Here is a 15,662-nt window from a genome sequence, read left to right as displayed (position 1 = left end):
ATACCAGATGTGTGACACTTTTTTGCAGCCTAGGTGGGCAAAGGGGCCCACATTCCAAAGAGCACCTTTCGGATTTCACAGGTCATTTTTTACTGAATTTGATTTCAAACTCCTTACCACACATTTGGGCCCCTAGAATGCCAGGGCAGTATAACTACCCCACAAGTGACCCCATTTTGGAAAGAAGAGACCCTAAGGTATTCGCTGATGGGCATAGTGAGTTCATGGAAGTTTTTATTTTTTGTCACAAGTTAGTGGAATATGAGACTTTGTAAGAAAAAAAAAAAAAAATCATCATTTTCCGCTAACTTGTGACAAAAAATAAAAAGTTCTATGAACTCACTATGCCCATCAGCGAATACCTTAGGGTGTGTACTTTCCGAAATGGGGTCATTTGTGGGGTGTTTGTACTGTCTGGGCATTGTAGAACCTCAGGAAACATGACAGGTGCTCAGAAAGTCAGAGCTGCTTCAAAAAGCGGAAATTCACATTTTTGTACCATAGTTTGTAAACGCTATAACTTTTACCCAAACCATTTTTTTTTTTACCCAAACATTTTTTTTTTATCAAAGACATGTAGAACAATAAATTTAGAGCAAAATTTATATATGGATGTAGTTTTTTTTGCAAAATTTGACAACTGAAAGTGAAAAATGTCATTTTTTTGCAAAAAAATCGTTAAATTTCGATTAATAACAAAAAAAGTAAAAATGTCAGCAGCAAAGAAATACCACCAAATGAAAGCTCTATTAGTGAGAAGAAAAGGAGGTAAAATTCATTTGGGTGGTAAGTTGCATGACCGAGCAATAAATGGTGAAAGTAGTGTACGTCAGAAGTGTAAAAAGTGGCCTGGTCTTTCAGGGTGTTTAAGCACTGGGGGCTGAAGTGGTTAATTAATTATGAAAAACTTCTGGGGTCTGATCCCCTCTACAATGCATTACAATACAACCTGTATTGTAATGCATTGACTGTCAGCTTTTATTCTTACAGCCTGCCTGTGAGACCCAGCCTAAGGGCTGGATCTCACATGCTTCCATAGAAGGCGAGCTCCGATGCCTATGGAAGGCATTGGACTTGCCTTCTCTGCCATCGTGTACCTGCCACTGCAGCACCGGGACCCGATGGGGTAGAGATGGGCCCCGGTACCCTCTGCAAACCCTCTGTATGCTGCGGTCAGCTTTGACCGCGGCATACAAGGGGTTAACACGCCAGCATCTGTGTTTTCAACGATGCTGGCGTATGCAGCAGGGACCTAGCTGTCAGTGACTACCGGGTCCGTGCCGATGATTGGGCGGGTGCAGCTTCTGCACCCTCCCGATCAGCCTGCCATACAAGTACGTCACTGGTCCTTAAGTGACGTCTAGCTGTGACATACATGTACAGCAACGGTCCTTAAGGGGTTAATGACAGGCATTGTAGCAAAGGACTTGCTCAAGGCGATTGTGTTTTCAAAAAGGGTGTTAGATCTTCACCAGGAAATTATAGACCAGTAAGCTTAACATCCATAGTGGGGAAAAATGTTTGAGAGCCTTCTACGGGACTACATACAGGATTATGTAACTGTCAGTAATATAATAAGTGATAGCCAACATGGTTTTACTAAGAACAGAAGCTGTCAAACTAACAAGATTTGTTTTTATCAGAAGATGAGTAGAAATCTAGACAGAGGAAGGCTGTTGATATTATGTTTTTGGACTTTGCAAAGGCGTTTGATTCTTTCCCACACGGGCAACTAATGGGTAAATTGAGGTCTTTTGGTTTAGAAAATACAATTTGTAATTGGATTGAAAATTGGCTTCACGATCGTATCCAAAGAGTTGTGGTCAATGATTCCGACTCTGAATGGTCCCCGGTTATAAGTGGTGTACCCAAAGGTTCTGTGCTGGTCCGCTATTATTGAACTTAGTCATTCATGACATAGAAGATGGGATTAATAATGCTATTTCTATATTTGCAGATGACACCAAATTTTGTAATACGGTACAGTATATAGAAGAGGTTAATAAGTTACAAGCTGACTTGGAAAAACTTAGGCCTCTTTCAGACTGGCGTTGTGGGAAAATGTGCGGGTGCGTTGCGGGAACGCCCACGATTTTTCTGCGCGAGTGCAAAACATTGTAATGCGTTTTGCACTCGCGTGAGATAAATCGCGCATGTTTGGTACCGGAACTTCTTCACAGAAGTTCGGGCTTGGGATCGGTGTAGATTGTATTATTTTCCCTTATAACATGGTTATAAGGGAAAATAATAGCATTCTGAATACAGAATGCATAGTACAATAGCGCTGGAGGGGTTAAAAAAATATAAAAAAATAATGTAACTCACCTTTAATCCACTTGATCGCAAAGCCGGCATCTCCTTCTGTCTTCATCTTAGCTGTGTGGAGGAACAGGACCTGTGGTGACCTCCGTTTTTCTAGGACCTGTGGTGACGTCACTCTGGTCATCACATGATCTTTTACCATGGTGATGGATCATGTGATGCACTATGTGATGACTGGAGTGATGTCACCACAGCTCTTGTTACTGCACAAAGCTCAGATGAAGACAGAAGGAGATGCCGGCTTCGCGATCAAGTGGATTAAGGGGAGTTAAGATAATTGTATTTATTTTTTAACCCCTCCAGCGCTATTTTACTTTGCATTCTGTATTCAGAATGCTATTATTTTCCCTTATAACCATGTTATAAGGGAAAATAATAATGATCGGGTCTCCATCCCGATCGTCTCCTAGCAACCGTGCATGAAAATCGCACCGCATCCGCACTTGCTTTCAGGTGCTTGCGATTTTCACGCAACCCCATTCATTTCTATGGGGCCTGTGTTACGTGATAAACGCACAATATAGAGCATGCTGCGATTTTCATGCAACGCACAAGTGATGCGTGAAAATCACCGCTCATGTGAACAGCCCCATAGAAATGAATGGGTTGGTATTCAGTGCGGGTGCAATGCGTTCAGCTCACGCATCGCATCCGCGTGGAATACTCGTCCGTGTGAAAGGGGCCTTACTGTTTGGGCCTCCACTTGGTAAATGAGGTTCAATATAGATAAATGTAAAGTTATGCACTTGGGGGCTAATAATCTGCATGCAACATATGTCCTAGGGGGAGTAAAACTGGGAGAGTCACTGGTTGAGAAGGATATGGGTGTGTTAGTAGATCATAGACTAAATAATAGCATGCAATGCTAGCAGAATTTTGTCTTGTATTAAGAGTTATGGACTCGCGGGAGAGGGTTGTAATAATGCCACTATACAAAGCATTGGTGTGGCCTCACCTGGAATACGCAGTTCAATTCTGGGCACCAGTCCATAAAAAGGGATGCCCTGGAGTTAGAAAAAGTACAAAGGAGAGTGACTAAACTCATAAAGGGTCTGGGAGATCTCAGCTATGAGCAAAGATTAACCGCCTCCGGACCGCCTAACGCAGGATTGCGTTCCGGAGGCGGTCGATTCATTCCTCGACGCGCCGGCGCGTCATCTCGCGAGACGCGCGTTCACAGGATCGGAAGGTAAACGAGCTGATCTACAGCCTGCCAACGGCGATCATTCGCTGGCAGGCTGTAGATGCGATTTTTTTTTTTAACCCCTGAAAGGTATATTAGACGCTGTTTTGCTAACAGCGTCTAATATACCTGCTACCTGGTCCTCTGGTGGTCCCTTTTGCTTGGATCGACCACCAGAAGACACAGGCAGCTCTGTAAAGTAGCACCAAACACCACTACACTACACCCCCCCCCCCCCTGTCACTTATTAACCCCATATAGACTCCCTGATCACCCCCCTGTAAGGCTCCATTCAGACGTCCGTATGTGTTTTGCGGATCCGCAAAACACATTCGGACGTCTGAATGGAGCCTTACAGGGGGGTGATCACCCCATATAGACTCCCTGATCACCCCCCTGTCATTGATCACCCCCTGTAAGGCTCCATTCAGACGCCCGTATGTGTTTTGCGGATCCACGGATCCGCAAAACACGGACACCGGCAATGTGCTTTCTGCATTTTGTGGATCCGCACATTGCCAGAACTATATAGGACCATGCTTATCTTATGAGACTTTTTAATAGAACATGCTACTTTTTCGTAAAAACGTGCGACTTTTTCGTAAAGATGTGCGACTTTTGTAAAGCTGCTTACTGACGGATAAACTGCTACCGTCAAACCACATTTATTACAGTCTTAAAGGGCCGATCATAAATCTGACTTGGCTAAAACTGACTTTAGCCATATATGAAAGTGGAGTGAGCTGTCAGAGTAATGATAAATCTGGCCCTATAACTTTTACCCAAACCAATAAATCTCCACTTATTGCATTGTTTTTTATCAAAGACATGTAGAACAATAAATTTAGAGAAAAAATTATATAGAAATGTAGTTTTATTTGAAAAATTTTACAACCGAAAGTGAGAAATTTCATTTTTTTTGCAAAAATTTCGGTCAATTTCGATTAATATAAAAAAAAAGTAAAAATGTCAGCAGCAATGAAATACCACCAAATCAAAGCTCTATTAGTGAGAAGAAAAGGAGGTAAAATTCATTTGGGTGGTAAGTTGTATGACCGAGCAATAAACCGTGAAAGTAGTGTAGTGCAGAATTGTAAAAAGTGGCCTGGTCATTAAGGGGGTTTAAGCTAGGGGAGCTGAGGTGGTTAACCCTTTCATGACCAAGGGTCATTGATGCCCTAATGTCCAGGTCAAAATTTACAAATCTGACATGCGTCACTTTATGTGGTAATAGCTTTGGAACACTTTTACTTATCCAAACCATTCTGAGATTGTTTTCTCGTGACATATTGTACTTCATGATAGTCATATATTTGAGTCAATATATTTCACCTTTATTTATGAAAAAATCCAAAATGTACCCAAAATTTTGAAAAATTCTCAATTTTACAAATTTCAATTTCTCTGCTTCTAAAACAGAAAGTCATACCTAATAAAATATTTATTACTTAACATTTCCCATATGTCTACTTTATGTTGGCATCATTTTGGAAATGTCATTTTATTTTTTTAGAAGGCTTAGAAGTTTAGAAGCAATTCTTAAAATTTTTAAGAAAATTTCCAAAACCCACTTTATAAGGACCAGTTCAGGTCTGAAGTCACTTTGTGGGGCCTACATAGTGGATACCCCCATAAATGACCCCATTGCAGAAACTACACCCCTTAAGTTACTCAAAACTGATTTTACAAACTTTTTTAACCCTTTAGGTGTTCCACAAGAATTAAAGGAAAATGGAGATGAAATTTCTAAATTTCACATTTTTGGCAGATTTTCCATTTTATTGCATTTTTTTATTTAACACATTGAGGGTTAACAGCCAAACAAAACTCAATATTTATTACCCTGATTCCGCGGTTTACAGAAACACCCCACATGTGGTCATAAACTGCTGTACGGGCACACGGCAGGGCGCAGAAGGAAAGGAATGCCATACGGTTTTTGGAAGGCAGATTTTGCTGGATTGGTTTTCTGAACGCCATATGTTTTTTATTTTTCTGCCGATCGTCTTGTGCAAGGGCTCGTTTTTTGCAGAAAGTGTTGAGGTTTTAATTGGTACCATTTTTGGGTATATAGGATTTTTTGATCATTCATTATTACACTTTATATGGCAAGGTGACCAAAAAATTGGCTGTTTTGGAACAGCTTTCATTTATTTATTTTTACAGCGTTCATCTGAGGAGTTAGGTCATGTGATAGTTTTATAGAGAAGATCGTTACGGACGTGGCAATACCTAATATGTATACTTTTTCTTATTTATTTAAGTTTTACACAATAATAGCATTTCTGAAACCAAAAAAATTATGTTTTAGTGTCTCCATAGTCTGAGAGCCATAGCTTTTATATTTTTTGGGCGATTGTCTTAAATAGGGTATCATGTTTTGCGGGATGAGGTGACTGTTTAATTGGTACTATTTTGGGGGTCATAAGCCTTTTTTATCGCTTGCTGTTGCACTATTTGTGATGTAAGGTGACAAAAATAGCTTTTTTTGGCACAGTTTTTTTTTTTTTTTTTAATAGTGTTTATCGGACTGGGTCTATCATGTGATATATTTATAGAGACGGTCGTTACGGACGCGGTGACACCTAATATGTGTATTTTATTTTTTTTATAGGAAAAGGCAATTTCTTTTTTTAATTTACATTTTTATTTATTTATTTTTCATTTTTATTATTTTCACTTTCCTTTTTTATCAAGTCCCTCTTGGATCATGAAGATCCAATGGGGCTGATGGCTGTACTATACTTTGCAATGCTCTTGCATTGCAAAGTATAATACTATTAGATGCCCTGTAGGTGGCAGCACCGGATGCCTTTGCCATGGCAACCGGACGCCTTTGCAAAGCGTCCGGTTGCCATGGCAACCATCGGGCGCTGCTATCAGCGCTGCAGCCCCGATGGTTCAGAGAGGGAGCTCCCTCCCTCTATTAACCCCATGGATGCTGCAACCGCAGCATCTATGGGGTTACAGCAGAGTGTCAGCATAGAGCTGACACTCGCTGCTGATGGCGGCGGCTCAGGAATGGAGCCGCCGCCATCACACACAGCGGGGGCACAGGATCGGGGGCAGCGCTGGAATGGGGGGTGGGGGGTTGTATTGGGGTACGGCGGCTAACCTTGAGGGTGAGGGAGGCTGGGGCAGGAGGGGCGGGGAGACAGCATGGGGCGGACCGCATCAGGGAGGGACTACATAAATATGGATCGGGCGGGGAAACTACTTCATCAGGGGCAGGCGCGCACAGGGGGGTGTTGGAGGAGCACAGATCGGGGGGCACAGGAAGGGGGCACAGATTGGGGGCCACAGAGACACTACCTGATTTCAGGCTGTGATCTGCAGAGCGCAGATCAGAGCCTGAAACCGGCATTTTTTCCACTGCCGCGATCCGGTTGGTTAGTCTGCACAGACTAACCAATCGGATCGATTGTCGGCAAGGGGCCACTCTGATTGGTCCCTTGCCGGCATTACTGAACTGTATGCTGTCCGTGACAGCAGCAGTGCGGGGGCAGAAGCTTTATTCCAAGCGTTTTGCAGCGCTTGGATTAAAGAACTGTCTTGACGTTTATAGACGTGATAGCTGCACGGGGCATGTGCAGCGATCACGTATATATACAGATTGCAGTCGGGAAAGGGTTAAACAAACTGAATTTGTTGAGCCTTGAAAAAAAGACATCTTAGGGCAGTGATAGGCAAACTGCGGCTCTCTCTGTTGCAGAACTACAACTCCCAGCATGCAAAGACTGCCTACAGCTTTCAGCCTACAGCAGGGCATGGTGGGAGTTGTAGTTTTGCAACAGCTGGAGAGCCGCAGTTTGCCTATCACTGTCTTAGGGGGACATGATTAACCTGTACAAATATATAAACTGGCCATACAAGAAATATCAAGGGAAGCTATTCTGTGTTAGGCTACTTTCACACTTGCGTTCGAAGCGGATCCGTCTGGTATCTGCACAGACGGATCCGCTCCTATAATCCGCCTGCATTATATTTCAGAAAAAAGTCTGTCTAATTGTTAGTCAGACGGATCCGTCCAGACTTTACATTGAAAGTCAATGGGGGACGGATCCGTTTGAAATTGCACCATATTGTGTCAACGTCAAACGGATCCGTTCCCATTGACTTACATTCTAAGTCTGGACGGATCCGTTTGGCTCGGCACGGCCAGGCGGACACCCGAACGCTGCAAGCTGCGTTCGGGTGTCCGCCTGCTGAGCGGAACGGAGGCCAAGCGGAGCCATTCTGATACGCATCCACTCAGAATGCATTGGGGCTGTACGGATCCATTCGGGCCGCTTGTGAGAGCCTTCAAACGGAACCCACAAGCGGAACCCCCAACGCAAGTGTGAAAGTAGCCTAAAAACCCCTCAAAAAACAATGGGCCACTCCCTACGCCTTTAGAAAAAAATATTCAGTCATAAGAGGCGACAAGCATTCTTTACTGTAAGGGCTGTGAATCTCTGGAATAGCCTGTCACAGGAGCATCAAATACAGTAGACTGCTTCAAAAAAGGTTTAGATGACGCTTTAATTCAAAATAACATCGAGGCTTATGACAATGTATAGAAATCTTGTTCTACGCAACTTTTTTTTTTACGCCAAAATCTGGCGTAGTGCTGTTTATAAATTACCTCCATTATTCCTGCAGCTCTGAATGCACAGATTTACTTTACTTGATTTATCGAATGATGCAGTAAACTACTTGTTTATAAAGGTGTTGCCACACGTCACACGTCAAGCACTGCACAGTATGTCAGTGCTATGTATAAGTGTGTAATATAAATAAATAAAGGGTACCTGTGCAGGGTGCGTATTGACACCCCAACTCTGCAATATGAAGATGTATAGAGCTTACATATATGTATAGTGACAATGTACTAGATATAGTATTTATAAATGACACAAGCATACTATAGCCCAGATAGTGTATCACGTCCTCCAAAAACAGTTCACTTTATCTGGGGGTTGATGCCACTCCACAGCTCTTGCAGTATTTTTAAAGCCCTTTCCCTATCTTCATTCCTGAGTAATCAGAATTTTACAGCCGATTGTCAGGAAGGAAGCATTTTTTCCCAAAAGTCAGCTGCTTGTTCAGTGAAGGCGATCGCTGCATTTACATGCAGCGATCTCCTTCACAGTATGAGAACAAGGAGTCACTATTGTGATCGCTCGTCCCCATACAGCTGCATTGTTTATGGGCAACAGATGGCTATTTCGCTGTCTGTCCTAATGGTGCCTTCACACGCTGTGGATATTGCAGAATTTTCCATGACTGAAAATCAGTTCCATTCACCTGAATGTGGCTTGCAGAAATCCATGTGCTTGATGCTCCATTCCAATGCTTAGAATAGATTTTTCAGTCTCGGAAAATTTTGCAAACAAAATCCGCAGCATGTGAAGTCGTCATAAGGGCTCTTTCACGCAATCAAGTTTTCCATCCAGATGCGATGTCTGTAGCAAACATATTGCATCCTTGCTGAATCCTGACCTATTCATTTCAATTGGTTTTGTTTACATAAGCATTGTTTGCGTTGAGGAAATGGGGAAAAATGACAGTGTGTTATATACTGTGCATTTTTCACGCAGCTCTGGCTCCATAGAACTAAATAGGGCTTGTGTGAATCTGGATGCAATACATTTTTTGCTTGGAGATGTAGATTGTTCTTTTTTTTTTTTCTTGAAAAACTCATGCAATCTAAAGGAAAAAATACACAAATACTGAACACATTCGCAAACAAAACTTATTGAACTTTTGTGCGAAACCATCAGTTTTTCCCTGAACCAATCCTGACACAATGGGGAATATTAATCAATGACTTTACTCCACAATTGTGGCATAAATCAGTCGCAAGTTAAGGCGCATGGCATCTGTGCACCAGAATTTGTGACCTTTTGTGGTTCTCTGCACTTTTCAGAAGTGCAGTGAAAAGGGGAGTTGCTTAGCGGAAGTCACTTAACAAATCAGGCTCATCTCACACCAGTGCAAGGAGATGGATCTGCCAGTCTTGCTATATCTCCCCTAATATGTATCTCTCATGTGAAAGAGGTGTAACAGTGCATAATCTTATTAGCGCACCAGGTGCCAAATTTAGTACCTTCTGATTGTTCAGGAACAGTGGGGAACATGTTAGGAAAAGTATTAGCAGAACCTGTGGGTGAAAGTTGAAACCTGGATAAAAGAGAGCGTGTTGCTGGATAAGGGCTTTTTTACACGAGCCTGTCCCTTGTGAGAATCACTCTCCATGTGAGATAGAGATCATGCGGTCTGGGCTACAGAAGCGCACGTCATTTTCATGATTGATAATACTGTGTGCCTTTGCGTGATCTTTCTGTATCAGAAACATTCTGAAATAAAGCTGTGATCTGTTACAGAAAGGTCACACATAGGCACACATTATTATCAATCATGATAATGTCGTGCGCTTCTGTAGTCCAGACCGCACAATCTCTCTCACAAGCAGCATGATCCTTGCAAGGAACATGCTCGTGTGTAAGAGCCCTTACCGTATTTTTTGCTTTATAAGATACACCTAGCTTTTAGAGAAGTAAAAATGTGTGTTAAAATATGTGCAGTTCATGACCATGTACTGCATGGATAAAGGAGGTTATGGTTACATTTAATATAAACACTGCTCAGGAACTTTACCATAATTGGCCTACGTGTTATAATCCCCCTGATCCATAGGAATGCACTCATGTACTGCAGTACATGGGTGTATTCCTATGGATGAGGGGGGGGTTATGTTTACATTTAATATAAATACTTAGACCAGTTACTGGACAGTGTTTTTATATTAAATGTGACTGTAACCCTCTTCATGTATAGGAATGTACACATGTACTGCAATACATGGGTCCATTCCTATGGATTGGGGGGGTTAAGTACTATTTTATGCATAGTTAATGTCCAGGTCAGCCCTTGAGCTCCCCTTTTTGATATCCTGTCTGTCACTTACACATGAACTTCAGTTGTAGACAGGCCAGGATTCCCAAGGTACATTAGTGCTGCCGGAGGTCCAGTAACACTCCCTCCCTCTTTCTCTCATGTTACAGCAGTGGCAAGCTGGTGGGCGGGCGACTAATTGAGCTGATTGGTCAAGAGGTGAAGCAGCAGTCCCTGCCACCGTTCACCACCAATTGGCTTAACATGCAGGGTGGCAGTGCAGAGGAGGAAGAGGAAACCTCATGCAAGCTGGCGGCATTCAGCTTCAATGGCCGTCACCTACCCCATACTTTTTCCTATAGGGTGCCTCCTCCTGTAAACTGGCTGCTGTAAAACTGACCTATCTCCTTGCTGGTTACTTCACACCTCCCCTCCCCTTGTGTCTTTGTGCAAAAGGATGGCAGAGTAGGTTTTTTTTCTATACTCCTGTTCAGTACCATTTTGGAATGGTCAAAATATACAGATGTTTGCATAGCCCATATCAATTAGTGGGTCATTATTGTATCTGCAAATAATGTGGATACTAAACAGATGAAAACTAAAAATACAGTTGTGTGCATGAGGCGTAAGTTTCATTGAAATTTATGGTCAGACTGCAAAGCTATACCTGATGTACAAACATGTCAAATGATAAAATATTTTGAGTGTTTCTTTAAAACATTTTCTTCCTTGCATATCTCTACCAAATGTATTTGTGTGTGTGTGTGTGTGTGTGTGTGTATTATACACACTATAGTGCTAACTTTTATTGATCTTTTGTTTTGATTTATTATTTTATTTTTTTCTGTAGCTTGTGGAGAATGTGGTATGCCTCCTAAGGAATCTTTCTTATCACATCCATCGTGAGATACCACAGGCTGAAAAGTATCAAGAAAACCACCTGACTGAGAATACTGAACCACAGAATCCTAGTTGCTTTGGTGTGCGTCGTGGTAAAGGTAATTATTTCTGCATTCTGATTTAGGTGTTACTCAACATTTTTGTAGTACCTGTGTAAATAGCGAAGGGCCAGGGAGACTTGACAGAACGGTCGTGTGAATGGACCCTAATTGGGTTACAAGGTAGAAAGACTGTACAGAGGACATTCTGTGATCCTTTTTGTCTGATGTTCCTTGCAGATTTTCCCTTACAGACATAAGGAACTAGCGCAAGCCCTAATATGTGTTTAAATATAGACTTTAAACAGAGGTGTTCACTGATATCATTCTTAGTACTGGCCTCTTCCCCTCCCACTGAAAGCTACAAATTTAACAAGTGGATTTACCCTGATAAGGCACACTGAAGTTCACACTTCAGTTATTTGGTCATTTGGTTATTTTTAACAGTTATTGTGAGCCAAAACCGGAAGTGTAGCCTACTCTGTGATGATTTTGGCTCACAATAACTGATCTAAATAACTGACTGAAATGTGAGCCCTGTCTAAGGCTAATTTCACACTAGCACTATACAGCCTGCTGGATCCCTTTGCATTCCAGCATTGCCAGAAGTTTTCAAATCTCTGTCTGGCTCCATTAACTATAATGGGGACTGGCGGAGATCCAGCCGCATTCCGGCAAATATGCATAGAGCAGGCTGCCCCATATATAGCGCTAATGTGAAACTAATCTAAGTAGCTCTAATATAAATTTGAATCCCCTCCTTTCATGCCGTATGTGATAAAACAATGGCTGATGGCTGACTGCAGCCACCAATCAAAAATTTTGTTTTTGTAATCCCATTTGGAAAACACAACAATCCTTCCTAGTTTAAAACGAATGTGTCATTAGAAAATCACTTATTGTTTTAAATTAAGTTTGTTAGACACATTTTTAAAGAATTTTTGGTGGTGTTAGACTAAAGGGGTTGTCTCACTTCAGCAAATATCATTTATTATGTAGAGGAGGAAGTTAATACAAGGTACTTACTAATATATTGTGTTTGCCCATATTGCTTCCTTTGCTGGCTGGATTCATTTTTCCATCACATTATATACCGTACTGCTTATTTCCATGGTTACAACCACCCTGTAATACAGCATAAGTGGACATGCTTTCACACTATAGGAAAAAGCACTGGCTTACGCCCACTCCCATGGACCTGACCACCAGAGAGGCCGGTGCTTTTTCCTATAATGTGCAAGCACGACCACCACTAATCGATTCCAGGGTGGTTGTAACCATGGAAATGAGCAATGTATAATGTGATGTAAAAATAAATTCAGCCAGCAAATGAGGCAATATGGACAATCACAATACATTAGTAAGGCTTGTATTAACTCCCTATACATAATAAATGCTATTTGCTGAAATGATGCAACCCCTTTTACCCCTAAAGGACACATGACGTACCGGTACGTCATGTGTTGTTCCGATCACCGCCGCCCGGCGGGCGGTGATCGGAACAAGGTGCCTGCTCAAATCATTGAGCAGGCACCTCGGCTAAATGCGCAGGACCCCCCTCCCCCCCGTGTCAGCGATCGCAGCAAACCGCAGGTCAATTCAAACCTGCGGTTTGCTGCGCTTTCTGCAGTTTCTGATCCCCGCGGTCAGAAACTTCAATATGCCGAAAATATTGATTTTTTGCCCCCCTGAATGATTTTATGCCGGCGGGTGGTACAGGGGAAGGGTTGCGGGCGGTGCGGGAGGCGGGCGGTGCGGCAGACGGGATCGCGATCCCCCGCCCGCCTCCTCTTGAATATTCATTGGTGTCCAGTGGGTATACCAGTGTCAGCACATTGCTCACACTCTGGTTTAAACGGCTGACATCTGTGCTGTGATGTCAGCCGTTTAACCCTTTCCATACCGCTGTATGGAAAAGGTTAACAGTCAAGGAGCTCCCTCCCTCTCCCATCGGGGGGCTGCTGTGCCTTTGCAGCCCCCAGACAGGATGGGGTCACAGAGGGAGGGAGCCGCCCTCCTTCCCCTTCCCCGTCTGCTCAGTTGTGGCAGACGGGGAAGGTTCCCATGGCAACAGGACGCCTTCTCAGGCATCCTGCTGTCCATGGTGCTGAACAGATCCGTGCTAAAGGCATAGATCTGTTCAGACAAAGTGTAAGCAAAATACAGTACAATACACTATATAGTGTACTGTACTGTATTTTACAGACATCAGACCCACTGGATCTTCAAGAACCAAGTGGGTCTGGGTAAAAAAAAATTAAAAAAAAAGTAAAGATATAAAAAAAAACACATTTATCACTGATTAAAAAAATAAAATACACTACACAAATTAGGTATCGCCGCGTCCGTAACTACCTGATCTATAAAACGGTCATGTTACTTTCCCTGCATGGTGAACGCCATAAAAATAAAAAAAAACTATGAGGAAATTTAAATTTTGCCCACCTTACTTCCCAAAAAAGGTAATGAAAGTGATCAAAAAAGTTCCATGTACGCCAAAATAGTACCAATCAAACAGTAATCTCATCCTGCAAAAATCATACCCTACCCAAGATAATTGCCCAAAAACTGAAAAAACTATGGCTCTTAGACTATGGAAACACTAAAACATGATTTTTTTTTTGTTTCAAAAATGAAATCCTTGTGTAAAACTTACATAAATAAATAAAAAAGTATACATATTAGGTATCACCGCGTCCGTATCGACCGGCTCTATAAAAATACCACATAATTTTACCTGTCAGATGAATGTTGTAAATAACAAAAAAAAAAAAAGTGCCAAAAAAGCTATTTCTTGTTACCTTGCCTCACAAAAAGTGTAATATAGAGCAACCAAAAATCATATGTACCCTAAACTAGTACCAACAAAACTGCCACCCTATCCCGTAGTTTCTAAAATGGGGTCACTTTTATGGAGTTTCTACTTTAGGGGTGCATCAGGGGGGCTTCAAATGGGACATGGTGTCAAAAAAACCAGTACAGCAAAATCTGCCTTCCAAAAACCGTATGGCATTTCTTTCCTTCTGCGCCCTGCCATGTGCCCGTACAGCAGTTTACGACCACATATGGGGTGTTTCTGTAAACTACAGAATCGGGGCCATAAATAATGAATTTTGTTTGGCTGTTAACCTTTGCTTTGTAACTGGAAAAAAAATATTAAAATGGAAAATCTGCCAAAAAAGTGCAATTTTGAAATTGTATCTCTATTTTCCATTAAATCTTGTGGAACACCTAAAGGGTTAACAAAGTTTGTAAAATAAGTTTTGAATACCTTGAGGGGTGTAGTTTCTTAGATGGGGTCACTTTTATGGAGTTTCTACTCTAGGGGTGCATCAGGGGGGCTTCAAATGGGACATGGTGTAAATAAACCAGTCCAGCAAAATCTGCCTTCCAAAAACCATACGGCGCACCTTTCCCTCTACGCCCTACTGTGTGCCAGTACAGTAGTTTACGGCCACATATGGGGTGTTTCTGCAAACTACAGAATCGAGACAATAAATATAGCATTTTGTTTGGCTGTTAACCCTTGCTTTGCTACTGGAAAAAAATTATTAAAATGGAGAATTTGCCAAAAAATCTAAATTCTGAAATTTGATCACCATTTGCCATTAACTTGTGGAACACCTAAAGGGTTAACGACGTTTGTAAAATCAGTTTTGAATACCTTGAGGGGTGTAGTTTCTAGAATGGGGTCATTTTTGGGTGGTTTCTATTATGTAAGCCTCACAAAGGGACTTCAGACCTGAACTGCTCCCTAAAAAGTGGGTTTTTGAAAATTTCACCAAAATTTCAAGATTTGTTTCTAAACTTCTAAGCCTTGTAACATCCCCCAAAAATAAAATATAATTTCCAAATTGATCCAAACATAAAGTAGACATATCTGGAATGTAAAGTAATAACTATTTTTGTAGGTATTACTATGTATTATAGAAGTAGAGAAATTGAAACTTGGAAATTTGCAATGTTTTTACAAATTTTTGGTAAATTTGGTATTTTTTTTTATAAATAAAAAATAATTTTTTTGACTTAATTTTACCAGTGTCATGAAGTACAATATGTGACGAAAAAACAATCTCAGAATGGCCTGGATAAGTCAAAGTGTTTTAAAGTTATCACAACTTAGGCCTCTTTCTTTCCTAGCAACAGTGCGTGAAAATCGCACCGCATCCGCACTTGCTTGCGGATGCTTGCGATTTTCACGCAACCCCATTCACTTCTATGGGGCCTGCGCTGCGTAAAAAACGCAGAATATAGAGCATGCTGCAATTTTCACGCAACGAACAAGTAATGCGTGAAAATCACCGCTCATGTGAACAGCCCCATAGAAATGAATGGGTCGGTAT

The 15,662-nt window shown here is 41.8% G+C and overlaps 1 protein-coding gene across 5 annotated transcripts in view; it reads left to right on the top strand.

The window, feature by feature from the left end:
* Nucleotides 1–15,662, top strand: part of LOC121005864 (catenin delta-1-like) — a 607,331-nt gene that overhangs the window by 280,135 nt on the left and 311,534 nt on the right. For all 5 annotated transcript variants that reach the window (XM_040438663.1, XM_040438662.1, XM_040438660.1 and 2 more), the window contains one exon: nt 11,232–11,379. In XM_040438663.1, the coding sequence (XP_040294597.1) occupies nt 11,232–11,379 (148 nt within the window). The remainder of the gene's footprint in view (nt 1–11,231; nt 11,380–15,662) is intronic.

This window comes from Bufo bufo, chromosome 6 (assembly GCF_905171765.1).
Source record: "Bufo bufo chromosome 6, aBufBuf1.1, whole genome shotgun sequence".
Classification (NCBI taxonomy): Eukaryota; Metazoa; Chordata; class Amphibia; order Anura; family Bufonidae; genus Bufo; species Bufo bufo.
Note: the sequence above shows the minus strand (reverse complement) of the source record. Positions and strands in the feature narration are given on the sequence as shown.